The 20,254-nt window shown below is 38.9% G+C and overlaps 1 protein-coding gene and 1 long non-coding RNA gene across 2 annotated transcripts; one reads left to right on the top strand and one right to left on the bottom strand.

The window, feature by feature from the left end:
• Nucleotides 1-598: 598 nt before the first annotated feature.
• On the bottom strand, nt 599-13,713 carry LOC111611913. Its single transcript, XR_002754302.1, has 2 exons — nt 13,555-13,713; nt 599-1,524 (listed from the first exon to the last, which is right to left on the bottom strand). It is a non-coding gene; the product is annotated as an uncharacterized LOC111611913 (long non-coding RNA).
• A 1,986-nt stretch (nt 13,714-15,699) lies between these two features.
• LOC102217777 (homeobox protein otx5) lies at nt 15,700-19,354 on the top strand. The gene is made up of 3 exons (XM_005804528.2): nt 15,700-16,313; nt 17,427-17,578; nt 17,703-19,354. The coding sequence occupies exons 1-3, from the start codon at nt 16,214-16,216 to the stop codon at nt 18,339-18,341; spliced, it is 891 nt and encodes a 296-aa protein (XP_005804585.1). The 5' UTR covers nt 15,700-16,213; the 3' UTR covers nt 18,342-19,354.
• Nucleotides 19,355-20,254: the final 900 nt, after the last annotated feature.

The raw sequence follows: 20,254 nt of genomic DNA, 5'->3' as shown, positions 1-20,254 counted from the left end.
AATAAAACAGGCTAGAAAACAGAATAATTAGTGTCCTGTCTTTCTTTTATTTTAGATAATTTAATAGGAAGGTTCATTAGGAAAGTAGGGAAACTGTTCTTATGAATTAAAAAGATAACTGATGTTTGTAAGCAATAAATACACATTAATTCCAGTTAGTTCGAGACAGGATAGCATCGTTTGGGTATTTCAGCAGGAGCTGAACTACTTTACGCGACCACTGGGTGGCAGTGTCGTGCATAAAGTCACCTTCTTGACACTGTTTCATAATTCCTGTTTACTTGCCTACTTACAGACCTCTATTTGGACTCAGGTCAACATTTAAACTTCTTATCCTTCTAAATGTGTGTGTGCTTGTTTATGTTGCCCCTTTAGGACCTTTTCTGGTGTAATCTTGTTGCGACCAAAGCCCGTTCTTAGTGTGGTGGACCACCATTTTTAGTGTTTGCATTGAAATGAGTTTAGAATCAGGCTAGGGTTAGGTGTACAGGTAATAGTTAGGTTCATGGCAAGTATCAGAGTTAAGTTTGATTAAAATAATAAGAAAAGAAAAACAATCAACTTATACATGATGAACAAAATCCAGTGACAAAACAGAAATATTGGAAAGCTTTTATTTAGCTAAAGATACATGTCAACAATTTTGATCATTGTCATATATGTTTAGTTTTATACAACCTTTAAAAAACAGTCTAAGTTGCAAGTTAAACATCTTTATTATGCTTTTATATCTTACCTTTAAAAAGTCCTTGGCAAACTGAAGGTAGGGATCGCAAGAGAATGATTCTTCCATTTCAAAACAAGATGTCAAACTAATTATATTGTCTAATAATATAAACTGTGAAAGTAGGCACAATGAGGGATGAATTTAATTTTCATTGATATTAGCTAGTACACAGCATGTGTAGACAAGTATTGTCCAATCAGCAAATGAAGAAAATCATATTTGTTTTGTAGAGGAATTTGAGTTTCATGTGAAAGGTCACAGTGAAGGGTCTCCTGATTCACTTTGTTAAATTTCACACTTTCTGCAATTAATAAATGACAACAATTGAGTAAAACATCATTTTTAACCTTGTTATCAACTTAGAGTTGACACAGCCACTGCATCCCCTGTTGGAACCTGCCGTAGGAACAATAGGAGGTGTATTCCAAGAGTGGATCATGATTTTGTTTGCAAACACATGTGGGACTTAGTACGAGAGCCCTGCTTCTGTGAGCATCAGACAGCAGTCAGAAGATCTGCTGGTCTCACTGAACATGCAAACCTTTCTAATTGGATTTAGTGTCTTGCCTTACTTTTTTGTTTATTTATGTAAAAAAGAAAAATCTGGAAAAATAAAACAAGTGTGTCATATGAAAATGCCCTGCTTTAATCCTATGCATCCAACTTGGCTACACAGTTTCAAATAAACCAATACAGTGATCTTACACCTCTGGTTTTCCTACTATTAGCCAAAAATGAGGTTGATGTTGACGTTATTGCCATGGTGAACTCTTTATCCTCACTGTGCTAACCGAAACCTGAAATAAAAAAATACACAAATACACACGAGAAACTGTTAGACGTATTTCCATTGCAGCAGCATAGAAAAATGCAAAGAAAAAAACCCAAGAAAGAAAATAGTTCTGTCTGCTCAGGAGATTAATTTAATAAATCTTTCATATAAATTTCCTGATTAATGTTTTTTTCTCTTAAATGCTGAAGCCCATTTAAAATCCTTGTCACTTCAGGTGGTTTTTAATTCAGTTTCATATTTGAAGATTTCAATTGAAAATAGTCTTTGGGGACTTACAACAAGAATTATTTAAAATCGGAAACGTTTTTGCATTTTTCAGTGAATTTATAAAAAAAAAAACTTCCATGTTATGGGAAAATGAAAATTACAGCATCTTTTACAAATCCCGATTCTACACAAAATTGTACAACACAAAACTACTTTAGACCATCCATCCATACATTCATTCTTCCTTTGTAAGTAATCACATGATAATTTAAAATTACATAAGTACAAAGTGAGCAACATTTTCAATGAAAAAGTCCATTTTGCAGTTAAAGTGTTTAATAAGCATACATATGAGATCAATACAAACATATTTATTGTTTTAATCTGTTTAAGTTTTTAAACCATCAGTTTAGTGCAAAGTGTTTCAGGAATCCCTACTCATTCATGTATCTTCTTTGAAAAAAATATTTCTTTAGAAATGTGGACTGTGGACGCTGACTTAAGTCTTCGGGACGTATTCGCTTGGCACAACAAGATGGTATTTCAGGCTTAATAATTAGCTACAGTGATAGGGTAACTCCTTTTTGCACAACTTGCACACAACAATAGTCTTTTCCAGCGTTCAATCAGATTGTATTCAGAAGCCAAAATTATCCCCCAGCGGACAGAGAACAGCTTCGTCATCCAATGCTGTTGCTCTCATGTCGTACCAGAACGACGCGAGTACATAGGTTTTCAAGCAGAATCTTTGCATGTTAAAAAAATGTATTACAAGCTACGTAATTAATTAGCGCATCACAGTCCTGGCCCTAGTAAAACTACAGCAAGTCGAATGTCTGATTTTGTCATTAATTCAACATGTCTGTTGCATGACACTGTTTCAAGTTATGCTGTTAAAATCGTAAATTTTTCTAAGCTTCTTCCAAGCTTGTTTTCTTTGCTTCAGCTTTTTAACTCAGAGGTGTTCTCCAGCTTCAGCTCTCATTGTTGAGCCACCTCCTCGGACCACAGACCTAGTTGCGCCTTAAAACCTCAACTCAGACTCTCCATTCCTCTGCCTGCTTCCACCTCCATTACTACCTCCACACGTCTCTTAACCCTTTGCTTGAACCTCTCCTGGTCCTAATACCCGGCCACACAGCACAACACAGCCTTTCTGCCCTCTCCCTCCCACCCCTCTGCATGAAATGTTGACCCTGTGGCTGGTGTCTCCTGGTACTGGGACAAGCTCGCCAAGCTGAGTGGGACCCAGAGCATTGGCCATGTGTGTGTCTGTGTCTGCATGTGTGTATGTGTTGGGTCACAGCGTGGGGATTAGGTGTGTGTGAGTGATTGCGGGTGACAGCGGCCCTTGCATTAGGTGCCCTGTGGCAGATTTTGAAGGCCTGTTTTAGACACACTAAGCTGGATTTACCAGCAGCAGTGTGTCAGCAGTGATGCAGCCTGGCTAGACCTCCTCCAGAACACACACACACACACACACACACACACACACACACACACACACACACACACACACACACACAGACCCTAACTATCCATCTACCTGTTACCAGTCTGTCTTGTAATTCTTTTCTCTTTTGTGTGTTTGTTTTTTGTCTGCACTGGTGGGACAGTTAAACCGCCGTTCTGTCACACTGTCTCATGTTTCCGCAGGTTAGTTTACAGAGAACATGAAGAGGCAGAGGCGATAGTGGGCAGCACTGCATGCCGACTACATACTGACTCCAAAACAAACCCCAGAAATCTTTTAGAGCAATAAAGGTTTTAGAATCTTCAACATAATTACAGTGAACTCCCTTAAAATCCACAAATGCACTTGTAACCTCTGTTATATGCGTTATGTTACCTAATGGTTGAAAATTAGAAAGTAACAGAGATAGACTAAACAGCCAGTAACAGAAGGGCTTTCGTTTATTCTGTTAAAGAGAATGAAAATTTTATTTTAGAGTTTAACACTTTAACCTGCACCTGGCTTATAGGAGGAACTGCAATTGAATCCCACAACTTTCCAACTGCAAAACATCTTTTCTTCTTGCTCAATCATTTGAAGCTGTTTAGATTTTACCCTTCAAACAGAAGCCTCAGTGTCTGCATAAGTCACATCATTCCACTGATGTAGTATGTGGACTACACCCTGGTTCTGTTTTAGACCAACTTCTTGTTTTATTCTACAAACCCATTTTGGACAGATCATTAACATATTTCATTATATATCGTATCGTTTTTAAGCCGATGACATTCAGCTGTAGTGCTTCTTCATGAATTCTTAATTCTTCAAATTTTTGAATTTCTTGAGTCCCTAAAAAAAATGCTAAATCATTTCCTTTCAACTGATCTCTGAGAAAACCACAATTCATGTGATCAAACAAGAGTTTGACATTTAAATTTTGCTGTCAATCCAAACTTAAGGAATTTGTTTTTGACCAATAAATGATGAGAAAACATGAACTTAAAGTAGGCATTTATGCTTTTATTTTCTCTCATCTAGGCTACTGTTACGTAGTTTTGATGTGCTCTAAAAACCTTTGATCACTGTTTTATTATGTTATCCTGTTACGTTATGTTATGCTATGCTATATTATGCTATGCTAGATTATGCTAATGTTATGTCATGTCATATTTTGCTATGTTATACAATGCTACATTGTGTTATGATATAATGCAACATCATATGGTGCAATTTGATATGATAATATACAACATAATACTATGATACTACTGAAATGATAAACTATATGATAAATACATGAACTATAATTTGTACATAAATTATAGTACATATGATAAACAATACACAAGATGACATGATGCAATATGTCATGAATGTTGCTAATGAACATGACACATGGTTAGAGGTGATACATTTATTTCATTTTCCCCTACAAATTTAATTAAGGCTGTGTAAGTAAATTAGTGTTTCACTGACTCACTGTTTAGTGTAGAGTACAGATGATTAAGTGCAGCCGAGATTTCTTCAAAAACTGAGATACAAAGTAGCATAAGTCGTCTCTCTCAATGCAACAGCCCAAGAAGTACCATACTTCCTTCGCATCAAAATAACACTGCCCAACATAAATACATGTTGCTCTTCACATTCAAGGCTCATAACAGTTTAGACTGACAGATAGCACTTTGCAAGACAATATTCAATTTAAAGAGACATACTGATGCATTTTGAGATTTCATTGTATCTAGTTGCATCCCTAAAAAGTACTGGGTTTTATTGTCAGTTCACTCTAGAATTCATTTTGGATTATTTCACATTTGAAGTAGTTAAAATGCATGCTGCTAATCAAACAATGTGACCAATATTTCAAAGTGACTGGTGTGCTCAGAGTTGAAAAGTTATTCCATTTACTGAACGTTGTTTACCACAAAGTTCTTCTGCAACAAGATGAGGTTTATTTGGAGTAGATCCAAAGAAGTCCAATCTTGGATTATTTGGAACATCATCCCAGTTTGAAGCATGTTGAAAAGCAGACAACCAGGGGGCTCTAGTTTCTGTCTCAATATCTCACAGCAAAACATCTTCCATAATTAAAACAATATTAAACCATATTTCTAAACTAAATGAAATCTGTTGTGCACTTTGTAATCCAGCTGTTACAAGGATGTGAAAGTCTGATGAGATGGTCTATGTGTTTGAAACTCTTATTTTGAAGTAAGAAAGGAAGTAGATTATTGTGGTTCCATTGTTGTGTAGAATGAGTCTACTTATAAAGACTTCTTATTAGAATGTCCAGCAACACTTGAAACTTACTCCTTTCCCACCATTTTCCCATAGTCTGTGTGGCTGTGTCTTGGGTAATCGGTGGAATAAAAGACGTCAACAGACAAAACCTAGTAACAACTTTTACACTGGTGCCAGGCAGCCATTTTGGAATTTGAGGTTCGGATTGATAATAAAACCTATAAAACCTGACTACTAAGTCACAAACAAGCACACCATTTCCATTGTTATAATCTTTAGGGTTTCTGTATAGTTGAGTTGGTTTTAATGGGGCAGATTTCTGTGGGCATTCACTTTTTTGAGGCTACGATTAAAACTCTCTTGCCACTTTCAGGTCTACAAGCACCAACATTTATACTCGACTCTGCCTTTCTTTATGCAAATATTAATGTTGGCACTTATTTCTCTGCATGTGACGGCGTGCGCTGGTGTGTGTGTGCTCCATCACAGATCTCTGTTACAGCTCGCCTATTGTGGACGAGAGTGTTGAGCAAGATCCTGACCCACCACCAGGTTCTAATCACAAGCATTCCTCGGGATTAAGCAGCCAATTAACAATAAGAGAGCCATTGTGGCCCTGTCTCCTTGTGCGTCACAGTTAAAAGGTTGTATGTGTGTGCGTACGTGACGCAGTCAGTGCACGGGTGCAAGCGCCTTTGTGTGCGCAATAAGGCAAGGTGCTCTCCAGTGGTCAATTAGGACTCAGTGTGGTGTTGCATTGATGGGTGTGCTAGCTTTTATTCATTAAAGACAAGTTAGGTTAAAAATAAACAGTAAAAAGAGAAAAGCGCAATTTGGGGACAGCTTGGCAAATTGTGGCTGCAGATCAATCAAAGTGTATTTGGCACAGTGCTCTTAATGAGGCAACTTGGAGCTGATCCTCTCCATCAACCAGCTGAAATTAAACCTGGTGTTACAATAAAACACTGCAGTCATTATCACTGCTCTGCTTATGAGTCATCTGCAATGTGCTTGCCAAAACTATTGTTTAGATGCGTGAGTGAGTATTAAAATCGGGTCCCTCAATTCAATAGCCATTTGTGAGTGTGCGCTGGGCGAGCGTATGCATCAGTGTGGCACGTGTCTAAGTGTGGCCAGGGATTAGTGAGGCTCAGAGCCTGTTGCTCCACTTCCATGATTACTACTGCTGCCTCCTGCCATATGGGGTGATGAGGGTGCAGGCTGGGGGAAGGGGACTGCTGGTGCTGATGGGGTTCAAACTATTGGACATCATCTCACCTACAGCAACATTCCTGTTCTCTGAGAGATAACACACACACATGCTCCTCAGACCTAGATCTCTCTTAGGCACACATATCGAGATTTTCATGATGCATTAGTGCCTGCATGACCTTTGGCCTCAACAACCTAATGGCTGTGTGTTTTTCTGCCGTTTAAATCTGTTCATACAGCCGCATGTTTGCAGGATTCTTTCCTTTAAGTTTCTACAGCATTCAGGCTGATATTAATAGTTCATTACAAATAAATTTAATTGCCAAAAATAATAAAGTTTTGCTGCCAGAATGTATGAATCACATGCTGTTATCCAATGCGATATTTATATATATATAAAGGTTTCATTTAAACTGTCTGGTTCTACAGATGCAGCAACGATTTCTTTAACTCCTTTATTGCAGTGTATGAGTATGACGGCATGAACAGGTGTTAACAAGCTAAAACCCCAGACACTGATCAAGGAGGGGGTAAAATGATGTCAGTTAACAAACACACACACAAACACACACAGCGTGCAGACCCAACCTGCTGTTGTCTCTAGCGGATTAGAAATCTGTCTACTCTTAGAAGACAGCAGGACACACACATGCACACATCGGGGGGTCTGCAGTCTGTGAAATTGATCAAGATGCTTGCCAGACATTATTTAAAGATGAAGCCGTACTGGTATTGATCCCCAGTCAAGTCCTCTGTCCAATACGTCCTCTGACACAACTTAAAGAAGACGTGTGGAAAGATGGCCTGTCCTCTTTAGAAAGTCTCACAGAAGTTCACATTAGCAGCTTTCAGCAAATAGGTGACACGTAGAGGCAATGCTGCATTAAATTAGTCTGGGAGCTGTTGAAGAGAAAAGCTACAGGATGCTTGAAGTTTACAAAAATGAATTATCTGATTTTCTTTTCCAGAAACAAACCAGAATTTTTTTTTTTTTACTGTGACTTCATATATCCTAACAAAACCTTCAAAAAGAGACATTACACCATTGGGGTTTAACTTGAATAAAGTTCAAGGCTAGATTAGTTTATTTCACAAATGTCAGAAAGATTTAAAAAATATTTTAAAAATTGTATAATTACATCCCACCCCATTACACTAAAACAAAAATCATGCTTTAATTATATCATTAGTATATTTCTTATCCATTGTGTTCTGGCATTATGAGTATAGCACATATGCTAAAACTTTATAAATATGTGAAACATGATTGCTTTTGTACTGTAGCAGATTATTCATATTTTTAGCCTCATAAATATACATGTCTTTGCTACAGAAAGATTCTTTCAACTAATTTCCATAATAATAATTTAATGAATAAAAACGTGCCTTCCAAAGATAACACACCTTGACTTTTTGGGTTTTTACATTGTGTCACATTACAACCACAAACTTCAATGTACTTCATTTGATTTTATGCAATAGAGCAACATAAAGTAGCCAAAGAGGGGGCCAGGAACTGCAGAGAAGTGAAATCTTGAGACCTGCTCCAAAAACGCTTACGACTGCCTGTTTTAAGAATTTATACACCGAATATATGTTTATGTGCACCATGGAAACTGTGTTAGCACTACAACAGAAGTTAACACATTTGCAAACCAATAGAGTGCAGACAAGAATTGTAGGGTTTTTTTGTCTTCCCAAACTGCATTTTCTTGCAAATATTTTATGTTCTATGGAAAAATCTGTTAAAAAGCAGATTTTTCAGAAATAAATTGGAGTCCTCTGTAGCAACCAACTTTGAAGTGAAAGAAAAAATGTTACATTGTATGGAAAATATAGATCTGAAAGGTGTGGTCTGAGGTTCGCTCACGAGACTGAAATTGTTACTAATTCTTTGCAAAACAGCTTAAGCTCAGTCAGATTAGATGAAGACCAACATTTGATTTAGGAGTGTGTCCTTCCAACACATGAATAACCTTTAACTAAAATGATTCCATTGTAGCTCTTGCTGCAGGTTTTAGGAGGCTGACCTGATGGAAGACAAACCTCCGCCCCAGTTTCAAGTCTTATTCAGCTTCAGGTTATCTTCCAAGAACTGCATCTACATCCGAATTCCCATCTGCTTCTCTTGCTTCTCTGTCTGAAAGAAAAGCATCCCTACAGCATGACACTACTACCACCATGTTTCACCAGGTTGAATGTTTTTAGGGTGATAGTTTTCCTGCATACATAGCATTTTTCATGTAAGCCAAATTGTTCAATTGTTGTCTCAAGAACAGAGCAATTTCTTGACTTTCCATGACTTTTAGCAAGTGGTGATTGGACTTGAATGACTTCTACCTGGCTATATTTTCATAAAGATAAAATTTGTGGAAGGTAAAACTAATAGTTTTTGCCCAGATGGGCCATGCATCTCTGGAGCTCCTCATGAGCTACCGTAGGCCACTTGGCTGCTTCTCTGACTGATTCTCTCCTTGCCTAACCTGTTGGTTTAGATGAGATGTAACAGACATTTGTTGAACTAGATTTTGTCCAGGGGTGTCAGAATAAAGTGAGCTTAATACAAATGCATAGCAAACTTATCAGATTTTTGTTCACAGCACATTTTGAAACTCAAGCATCACTTCCATGTGCTACTCTGTATTTATTGTTGTATCACATAAAATCCAAATAAAATAAATTTTATTTTGTGACTGTAATGTGACAAAACATGAACATGTGTTCATGCATCATCATCGTTGTAGGAAATTTAACTTCTTTAATATTCCTACTTATTATTTAAAATATCAGATTCCTAAATATACAGATTCTGACTTGATGTTCTTTCAGCTAATTTCCAGATTATCTGATTGTTAAAGGTGTGATGGGGGGTTTTACTGTATAGCAGTTCTGCTGGTGAAATTTAGACAAAACTAAATTGTCAGTGATCCTTCAGGCTTCATATAGACACCAAACTGTATACAGTCAGTTAGTTCCTCGTTATATAAACGACCTGCAGTTTATCTTTAGCCCGGACTCATGCCAGACTGCTCATACCCTAAATCCCTCCAGATGGACGTTCATTTAAACAAAAGCCCATGCATATGCAAGTCTGTACTCCACAGGCATGCACTGTGCACTAACACAGCAGTATAACCTATAGGCAGCGTGAGAACCTCCATTTCATGTGGCTGTGTTTCTGTGGCTATAGGAGACGTACGCGGTCCGGGTGCAGAGACACATGGCGCGGCCTGAACTCATGCTGGGTAATCCTCACATCTCCTAAATGAGGGGTTAACACACACTGACCTCAATACACACCCCAAACACACACACACACACCCACAAGCACACGCATGCCCACACACACACACACAAACGCTGCAGCTTTTATAACTCCGTAAAAGCTCAATGGCAGGATGACATTAGGAAACATAAATCACATCAATTTAAATGAGTTTCTGTGTGAATATTCTCTATGTGAAGGTAGAGACCCTCAGAGAGCTCATGGTCCAGTCCCGATGCCCCTCCCATGCTCCCCCCTTCACCCATCTGTCCCTCTCCGACTTACTTCTCCTGATTTATCATCATCACACGTCTCCACTTGTCCTTCCTTCTACCCCACCCCATCTAACTCAACTTCCTCCAGGTAGCACTTCAACATCCACCAGTCCCCCTCTCTGAGACCACACTGCTTTCTTCTCATCCAAGCATCAGTCTCCTGTCTACTCTCTTTCTCTCTCTCACACACACACACACGCGCACGCACACCACTGCGGCCCGCTCCTTTCCCTCCCATCCCACCAAGCCCAGTTACCTTTTCAGTTCTGTTCAATCCAGCCACCGAACTAAAAGTCCAGCTCCACGCTCCCGAGCAGCGAGCGCTCTGCTCGGCTCTATCCGTTCACCCTTCCTCTGTCAATCTGGCCACAAACCCCTCTTTCCTCCCTTTATCCCGAGGTAAGATACTTACTTTTCAGATAAAGCATATTATGATAAATCGGCTGAACTCAGTGCACGAGTGTGTTTGTGTGCGTGAGTGCGTAAATGTCTCACACACTCCCACATGCAACATAAGCACACAGTGCACACACAGACATACAAAAAAAAAACACTCCATCGAACAGCTGGGAATGGCTGTTTTAGGATTCAGATTCAGAAGGAGTTTCTGATCCATACTGGCACGCCTCATGGCGGCTGCTCTTCTGTAGTTCTTACAATCAGAATCAAACTCAGGTATCAGAATGAATACTGAGTATCTAGCCATGTTGGCAGGGGGAATTCTGGGTAAATGTTCTCCTGGGACACTGGAAAACAAAGAAAATTGCATTTTCTGTTCAGACTGGATGGAAGGATAATTTCATTAACATGATTGTTCAGAAGCCATGACTTAGTCAAACTTCATTTTTCATTTCAGCTTGAAATCCTTTTTTTCATTTGTCGACCCGCCGGAGTGATTGTTCAGCTGATTTAACAGTGAAACAGGCAGATGAATCACTCAGACGCTCATCGGAAGGATAAGGAAGCTTCCCTGAGTGTTTTTTTTTTTTTTTTTTTGCTTTTCTGACTATAATTGTCTGCAACAAATGAGTTTGCTCCTGGCTTCTTAGTTCATCGAAGGCCGTCTGCTAATGAAATAGGATGAGAGGAGCAGGACAGCATCTGGGCAAAAGTTCTCCAACAATACGAGATGGAAGCTTAGGTCAGCAAGGGGGAATAAAAGAGTTTGGAGAAAATGAAAAACTAAATGAAAACACAATGGCAACACTCGCCTTTGGGGACATGAATGCGTGCTTGTTGCAAAATGGGATGTTTATGAAATGCTGTGTGTGTGTGTGTCTGTGTGTGTGTGAGTCTCTGTGAGTGTGAGTCTCTGTGTGTAGCAATATAGATTAGATGCACTAAGCCTCTTATGTGATGCTTGTCCTTAATTTGCTTCTGCTCTGGGTCCTAGCGCGTCTGAACTGCCCAGCAGATCTTCATCTCAGAGCAATTTCCTTCAAACAACCCAGAAACACTTGTCATACAGCAGCCGCCTCAAATACACCAACTTGATCAAAGAGCATTAATATTTAGCACTGGTCTTATGCCAAACTCCACACAGGATTAAAGTAAAATAAGCAAAGTAAATTAAAAAAAGGAAAATAAATTACAGAAAGACTAACCTAACTAACTTTATCACTACTTGTGGCGTCCAGAAATTGGTTAAGATTTTAACCTAAAATGAGAAGCATTTTATCCCTATGTTAAAAACATATTTCAACATTTTATATTACAAAATCCTTGTCGATAATAAAGAAAAAAAAACATTTTTTGTGCTTTTAAAGTGCCTTGTTTTTTGCTTTCACTGACTTAAAAAGTCTACAGACTTAAAGAACATAAAATGTCCTTATGAAACTATATAAAATCCAACATGTTTCTTTTCTTCCTCAAGCACAATTTTAAGTCACTTAATAGATGATTCAGCAGCCAAATTAGTGTCAGAAATATACAAGCCACAAAGTCTTAAAATTGGGTTAAGTTCATTGACCATCGCAGCGGCACTTTTCTTTTAAAATAAAAATAATGTTGTTTATGTGTGAAACATTAAGCATTACACATTGATCCCAGCTTGTTTTACAGTTATTTTGTAAACCAAAACCAATTTCTTTAACTGATTATACAACAGAATGTATTTCAATTGGCATTTACATTTGTGCCTATATATTTTTATTATAGTACTCAGATTATCTGACTTTAAATGTGTCGAAAGGTGAGAGTAACAAATTATTTGTGGAGATATAAATAATAACTGATGTTCAGCATTTTAATAGAGACTGCAAAGTCAGAATGAAGGGGCTAAATGTGACTGGCAATGCTAGCTAGCTTAACTCTGCATGCAGACATTCAAAACTGTCAAGAACAGGGAGAAAAAGAAAAAGCCACTGAAAGCTCACCATCATCCAAGATCATCAATTACTCTTATGGAAATAATCTAATAACTATGAACGTCTATAGATTGTTATAATAGGTTAGGCTTTATTTAGTCACAATGGTCTTAAAAAGAATGCTATGTTTATAAAATAATGTATTGAATTCTGTTTTACTGATGCAGCAAAATGAGACATGATTCATACTTTCAAAAGTGAATCATTGCTCTTTAGTATCTTAACTAGGTAATTTAAACAAAAACTTGGTATAATTAGTAGGAAGAGTTTGGTCAAATTTAATTAGTTGTGCTTATTAACCATTGTTTACAAGCATTTACAATATACTGGGAATTGTTATCGGAGCTTCTGCCAGATGTTAAAGGGCAGATATGAGCAGCAGCATTCATTGATATGAATAGTACAGCAAATACATCGCAAGCTCATTTAAATATGGACATTTTGTTATAAATGTTTTGAGTTTTAATCTTGAAACTTATTTTATATCTTCCGCTATTTAAAAACAATCAGAGTAAATTGAAAGATTGTTAATTTTTATAGACAAATATGAGAACTGCATTCTGTCTGACACTTGCAGGCTTAGTTTGCTTATGCCTTGGGCTGACTGGGCCTAATGACAGAACAAGCCGTAGAACCACGCATAAGAGTAATTGTAATCTTGCTGGGGGTTTTTAAAATACAGTATCTAACAGCAAATTTATTATATTATATTGTTGTACCAGCAATAAATTTACTTTATGTTTGATCTTAGACGGACGACTTATGACCCGTGCTTCCGGTCGGACAGAGTGTAACAGAAACTACGTCAGAGGAGACTTAGAGTATAGTGCGCGCGGACCACGGCAGTGCGCATGCACTTCCGTGGTCCGCGCGCTCCCTTGAGGTCTCTCAGTTCCCAAAGTTTCTTTTCTTCTTCTCGTTTAGATTTTTCCAGACAGTTAGCCTTAGTCCAACCTGCTGCTGTGTCAAAGCAGCACAAGGGGAAAAAAAAAAAATCAGACAAAGCGTAGCCTACCTGTGAACGAAATGAAGCTTCCACTGGATGTTTCCCAGCGTCAGGAGGATGCAGGCCTCCGGAGTCACCCACCCAAATACCCACTCACAAACACCAACTCAGGACATTTTCTTCCAGCATTGGGAACGTTCAAACACGCCTGTAGAATCTCCCCGCAGCTCTCGGTGTGTCTTTATATCTCCGCTTTGGCTTTACCCAGCTAGATAAACCCCTTATGCAGTTTGGGCACTAGCTGCATGGGCCTATGTGGGTGTGTGTGAGTGTGTGTGGATTTTAAACTATAAGAAATCCGATTCAATTAACAAGCGCGCAGAATCGGATTTGGACACTGGGAAAATTGTCTCGCCGCAGAGGATGATACAAGCAAAACCATAAAGGCATAAAGGCCTGCACCGAGGAGAGGAGGAGTAAACAGCAAACATGGAGCCTGAACGCAAATAAAACGACGAAAACAAAAAAAAAATCTCATCTCAGTGTGATGCTTTAACGTGATCAACTGACTGAGATTCATTCGTTTTAAAGTAATCCCTTCATCATTAAATTAGAATATATATTTAATAAAAAATATATTTATATATATATCCTTATATATATAAAATGTTGTTGAAAAGTGCATTTAACTTTAGTTTGAGCGTTATTTCACTAGGTGAAACACGTTATATTACACAAATGGATGTTTGAAAGCCTTTAATTGTGTTTTTTATGACGATGTTTAACTTACAGGTAATGAAAATATGACATTTAAAATTCAATATACATCAGACCAATAAAAAAAATTTTTAACGGAAGTGTAGCCTTAATGAAAAGTTTGTTTAATAACATTTTAAAGATTTTAAACTTTTAAATGGCAGCTTTAAACTGACAAATGAACCTCACTGGTACTCAGATTGTTGGCGATATTTACTAAAGAGAGATGAAAAGGACGATAGGATTGGTTAGTGATGAGAAACAAAAGTAACTTTTAAAAAAATATTTTAAGAAGACTTTATTTGCCTTTGGAAGTGTTGCCCTAAAAGATCTATATATAAAAAAGGTGACCATCTGTGATCTGCTTGCAGATCAGACTTGCTCCATTGTGTGCCCTTGGTCATCCCTGGTCTGAAACATACAAGCCGAAGCCCAGCCAGAGCAAATCAAGGCTAAGCCAAACCAAATACCAAGACTGCCTGCTGTAGGGAGAGGCCACAGGTTTAAGGAGAAGCAGCAGGTTTACTGTCGGGAGCATTGGGCTCCAAACCAGGAGCGTAACAAGAAATTCACGAAAACCTGGCCTATTCAAAACCTGTAAAGAGGGCTACAGCGGCCTAGTTTGCTTGTGCCTTTGCCTGGCTTTGGTCAATAATAATAATAATAATAATAATAATAATAATAAATAATAATAATAATAACAATAATAATAATAATAATAATAATAATAATAATAATAATAAAGCTTACGGTGAATGTATGAATGAAGGGGCCAAAAGGAGCATGTTGGGGATCAGGAAGGGATTTAAGCGCAGAACAACGGGGTCTTTGTGTTGCTTTTAATCCGGCCTGTACCCACTTCTCCGCCTCTTGATAACTCTACCCTGGCTCTCTGGCTATGGTTGCCCAATTATTTCAGGAGGTCAATTTAAAAATGGCCGTTATTTTAAAAAAAAAAAACAACAAAAAACAACAACAACAACAACAAAACAGCTCAGATAGATACGCAAGTTTTCTTCAAACCTTATTCTTTCAAATGTCATTATTTGGTTTTAACTGTTCACTCTTTTCCGTTTGTTTCTTGTGTAAATTGTTGAGCATATCAACAAGTATGTGTGTGTGTGTGTGTGTGTGTGTGTGTGTGTGTGTGTGTGTGTGTGTGTGTGTGTGTGTGTGTGTGTGTGTGTGTGTGTGTGTGCGGATTAAAGTACAATTTTATTTTAAATGTAAATTTAATATGTCAAATAAACATAGCTTACAATGAGAAATGATGTGCAACAATTCATAAAGTAAAACAAAGGATAACCAAACTGAACCAGCAACGTGAGCGAATGAGTTTGCGTAAGAGAGAAAGAGAGAGAGAGAGAGATAGAGAGAGAGGGAAGGGGGGAGGGCTCTGTGAGTCTACTTGGTTAAGAAGTTTCTTCTAATTAGCCAGTCTCTTCTTGCTCGCCTCACTTGTCCACCCTGCAGCGCATCCTCCTGCTCCTGTCAGGGACCGGGAACCGCGTCGGGCAAACATTTTCAGAGCAACTTCTTTTCCTGTTGCGCACTGCCTTTACGCACGAAGTTTTAGGGAGAAAAATAGATGCGCGGATTTGTTTCGGACAATTTGGTCCGATTGTTGATTTAAACTGTTATTTATTTTTTTTCGTTGTCATTTTTTAAAATCAGAGCTAAAGGGTCAGAGAGCGATTCCGCTTTTACGCATCAGGTGAGAACAGGTGCACTGCTGCCGAGAGTCAGGAACGCAGAAGACAAGGGCAGAAAATAGTTAAAAAAAAAAATAATACATCTGAAAAACAGGAGAAAAAGAAAAACAGAGAGGGAGGAAAACAGGTTAGAGAGAAAAGGAGAGAGAGAGAACGAGAGAAACACCCCCTGGAGAATAGTTCAGAGAGCCGGCCCCCGGCCCGAGAGAAGGAGAGAGAGAGTGAGGGAGTGAGGGAGTGTTTTAAAGCCGGCAGGAGGCATGATGTCCTACATAAAGCAGCCCCATTACGCCGTGAACGGGTTAACGCTGTCCGGCCCGGGCATGGATCTGCTACACACCGCAGCCGTGGGATACCCCAGTAAGTAAAAAGTTTTTTTTCTTTCTTTTCCATTAACTGAATGTTTTCTTAGTGTCTATTTAATCTCTCTAATTTACTCTATCAGTTGATACACACGTGCAAGCCTGTGATAATGAACTTGCAAATCAATTGTCCATAAATCTTTCCTTCAGTTTCATACTCCGTTTTATGTGCCTGATTCCTCGGGCATCAGGACATGTGCTCACTTGACCTGTCAGTTCAGAGGATTACAGAGTCAAAAAAAAACAAAACAACAGCAACCCAAAACAAAACAATGAAACTGTGTGTGAATGAAAATGCAGCCTGTTCTCACACCGAATTAAAACAAACTCCAATCTGCTGCGCTAATCATCTAACCTACTTCCCGAAAACACTCTCATTGTGTGTTTTTAGTTATCCACATTTCTTTTCTTTCTTTTTTTTTTTTTTAACTCAGTGGGTTAACGCGCTTATTGTTTTTCAATGCGCAGCGAACATCTGTCATCGCCACACAATAATTCAAATAAAACAGGGATTTCCGGCGCCGATTAGACAAGCTTTTAAACAAAGATCAGAAAGAAGGAAATCGATCAATTTGGACGATAAGTATATAGTCTGTGTAAAGGGGGTCTTTATTCAAACGACCTTTTTTTCCGAGAAGATTAAAAAAATACAATAACAAGAATAATATCAATAATTGACTCTCTCGTGAAGAGTCAGTAGGAAAAAATCGAAACAATGAAAAACAAAGTAATAATAATAATAATAATAATAATAATAATAATAATAATAATAATAATAATAATAATAAATAAACTCTCTCTTAAATTTGAAACTATTAAAGTATTCTGGACAATTACATGAAATCTCAATAAACGCGAAAACCAGGAAAAACACAAATATTAATTAAACAAATAAGAAAAAGAAAAAGTAATTCCCCCCAAAACAGCTGAATCGAGTTTTACTTGCACTTCATGACGATTTCATTGAAACGTTTTTTTTTTTGCAGGTATATATGACATGTTATGTTTCATAGAGTGTTATAAAACGATAAAATATAACATATTTTCTACAAAATTAAAGTAAAATAACAAAAAAAAAACCAATAATAATAATAATAACGTTTTTTTCTAGGTACGCCGCGAAAGCAGCGCCGGGAACGCACCACCTTTACGCGTGCGCAGCTGGACATCCTGGAGGCTCTGTTTGCCAAAACCCGATACCCAGACATCTTCATGAGGGAGGAGGTGGCTCTCAAGATCAACCTGCCTGAGTCTAGAGTTCAGGTATCGTCACTGGACAATTTAGGCCAACATGTGGAACATTTCTCATATTTTTGTGAATCCTCTCCTTTTATTTTATTTATTTATTTATTTTTTGATCACTCTGATTCACTTTGGTGCTCTGCAGGTCTGGTTTAAAAACCGCCGTGCCAAATGCCGCCAGCAGCAGCAGCAGAGCACCGGCCAATCCAAGCCCAGGCCTCCTAAGAAGAAGGCTTCCCCGGCCAGAGAGGCCCCCACGGAGGCCAGTGCCAACCCAACCAATGGACCCTACAGCCCTCCGCCCCCTCCTCCAGGCACAGCCATCACCCCCAGCTCCAGCTCCGCCAGTGCCACCGTCTCCATCTGGAGCCCGGCCTCCATCTCCCCGCTGCCGGACCCGCTGTCAGCCTCCACCACCCCCTGCATGCAGCGCACCACCGCCTACCCCATGACCTACACCCAGGCGCCGGCCTACAGCCAGAGCTACGCCGGCTCCTCCTCTTACTTCACCGGCCTGGACTGCAGCTCCTACCTGTCTCCCATGCACCCGCAGCTGTCGGGCACCGGAGGGGCCCTGAGCCCCATCACGGCCTCCTCGATGGGAGGGCCCCTCAGCCAGTCCCCCGCCTCGCTCTCCTCGCAGGGCTACACAGCCGCCTCACTCGGCTTCGGAGCCGTCGACTGTCTAGACTACAAAGACCAAGCTGCCTGGAAGCTCAATTTCAATGCCGCTGACTGTCTGGACTACAAAGACCAGAACTCCTGGAAGTTCCAGGTCTTGTAAATAACAGCGGCTTCAAACAGCGGGGGGGAGGCGACGATAAAAAGAGGTGGGGAATCAAACAACAACAAAAAAATGAAGTAGCGTGAATAACCCCCATATTACTGTTGGTGTTTCAGTAGAAGACAGAGAGCTGGGGACATAGAGGCATTAGTGACGTCAGCTGAGGGACAAATCAGCTAATGTTACAGAAAAGGAGAATAAAAGAAGTATGGAAGTTGATCTGTTAATGCTTGAGTTTTTTCTGTCTTGGACTATTGGGTTTCTATGTGTGTTTTTAAGAAACATAAATGTCAGCCTTCACCTGAGGCCACATGTAAGGAACACAAGGCTTATGTTGTATAGCTACAATAAAATCTAATTAGTTACACCAAAGTGTTCAAAACAGGCGTTGATTAAAAATTATAATGAATAACAGTAATTTAAAAAAAAGAAACAATCATTTCAACTGGTAGTTGATGTAATCTGAAATCAGCACCTCTAATGGAAACAAACCCAAAGCAGATCAAGATTTTTTTTAACCTATCAAAATCTGTACTTTCATTTAGCTTTTAATTTATCCGCCTGATTAACAATCTAAGAACTGGGACTTGGTCAGGAAAAAAGCTGAGGGGTTGTCATAGTTACGACGGCTAACAGGATAGCCACTAGTCCAGAAATAAGAGGGGACATAAATGTTTCCAAACAGCCTTTTGGGAAGAGTTGGCCTTTCCAGAGACTGCAGTACAAACCTGGACATTGGACATTGTTTGTTCAATAGGATCACTTCCACGCAGGGTGGGCAGCTACAGTCCCACTGTGATGCCCACTCCCTTCACTTCAGCTGCCTGAGAGAAGCAGTTCTTGAATTTGCTGCTCTGGTGGACTGCATGACTGGAGAGAAAACCGCACCAGAGAAAAGGAAGGGGCAGCCTGTCCCTTTTGCACAGAGCGTCTGGTGCCTCGCTCCACTCCGTCTTGTAAAGAAGTGACACCACTTTTTTTGTGTGTGTTCAATTTTTTTTTGTTTGATTATTTCTTTGTATTAGACTTTAACAATACTATGTTTCTTTAAAAAACAAATTGTGAACTTGTTGAAGTAAAAAAAAAGAAAACAAAAAAACAAAACAAAAAAAAAGGTAATTTGTTCAGTATTATCAGTATTAATACTATCATCATCGCTACTATGTCTTCAGCCGACATGGATGTCGCTAATAAAGGTAATTTTCTGTTGCTGTTTTGTAAATATTAAAACTTGAAAATGCAATCTCGTCTGGTGTCTCTCAACAGGCTCTGTCTCTCTCTTCGTCACCCTTAAAATCTAGAAAAATGCCAACTTTTTACTGTTCATGTTTCTCTTGTTTATACTTCTTCTTTTCTTTTCAAACTCAGGGGTTCATCCAATAAAAGTAGCACTGATGACACACAATGTTATTCACGCTTCTTATCATTTTCTGTATTCTTTTCTTTTGCATTGTAGTCTTCTCTGCCTATATTTTTCTGCCATGGATTATTTTGTACCTTGCATTTGTCTCGTGTGTGTGTGTGTGAGCGTTTTCACCATTACCTAGATAGTGCTGATGTTTCAGATGAGACATTAAATGACTTAATTAAAGCTCTGGGTTCACTGTTGTCTCTAAGTCACTAGACGAAGCAGCATAATTGTAGTTCAGCCAGAGGTTGGATGGAACCAAGCACATGCTTTAGCTTAGTTAATACGTTTTTCCAGTAGACCAACAAAAGCAGTGCATAATTAGGTGGTTGTGATTTGTAGAACTACATATTTTGGAGTTTGTCTCTATCAAGATTGAACATCTAGAAGACAAATTTTGAGCCTATTTGTTCTTGCAAAAAAAGTCAGATTGGATGGAGAACACCTCTGTGAGCTTCAATTATCAATTCTTACTACAGATTCCCAGTTGGACTTTGGCCTGGAC

The sequence above is a fragment of the Xiphophorus maculatus genome, chromosome 18 (assembly GCF_002775205.1).
Source record: "Xiphophorus maculatus strain JP 163 A chromosome 18, X_maculatus-5.0-male, whole genome shotgun sequence".
NCBI classification, from domain to species: domain Eukaryota; kingdom Metazoa; phylum Chordata; class Actinopteri; order Cyprinodontiformes; family Poeciliidae; genus Xiphophorus; species Xiphophorus maculatus.
Note: the sequence above shows the minus strand (reverse complement) of the source record. Positions and strands in the feature narration are given on the sequence as shown.

Coding starts and splice junctions, on each gene's coding strand:
- LOC102217777 (XM_005804528.2), top strand. CDS start 16,214: ATGATGTCCTACATAAAGCAGCCCCATTACGCCGTGAACGGGTTAACG. Junction 16,314..17,426: donor CGCAGCCGTGGGATACCCCA/GTAAGTAAAAAG, acceptor GTTTTTTTCTAG/GTACGCCGCGAAAGCAGCGC. Junction 17,579..17,702: donor TGCCTGAGTCTAGAGTTCAG/GTATCGTCACTG, acceptor GGTGCTCTGCAG/GTCTGGTTTAAAAACCGCCG.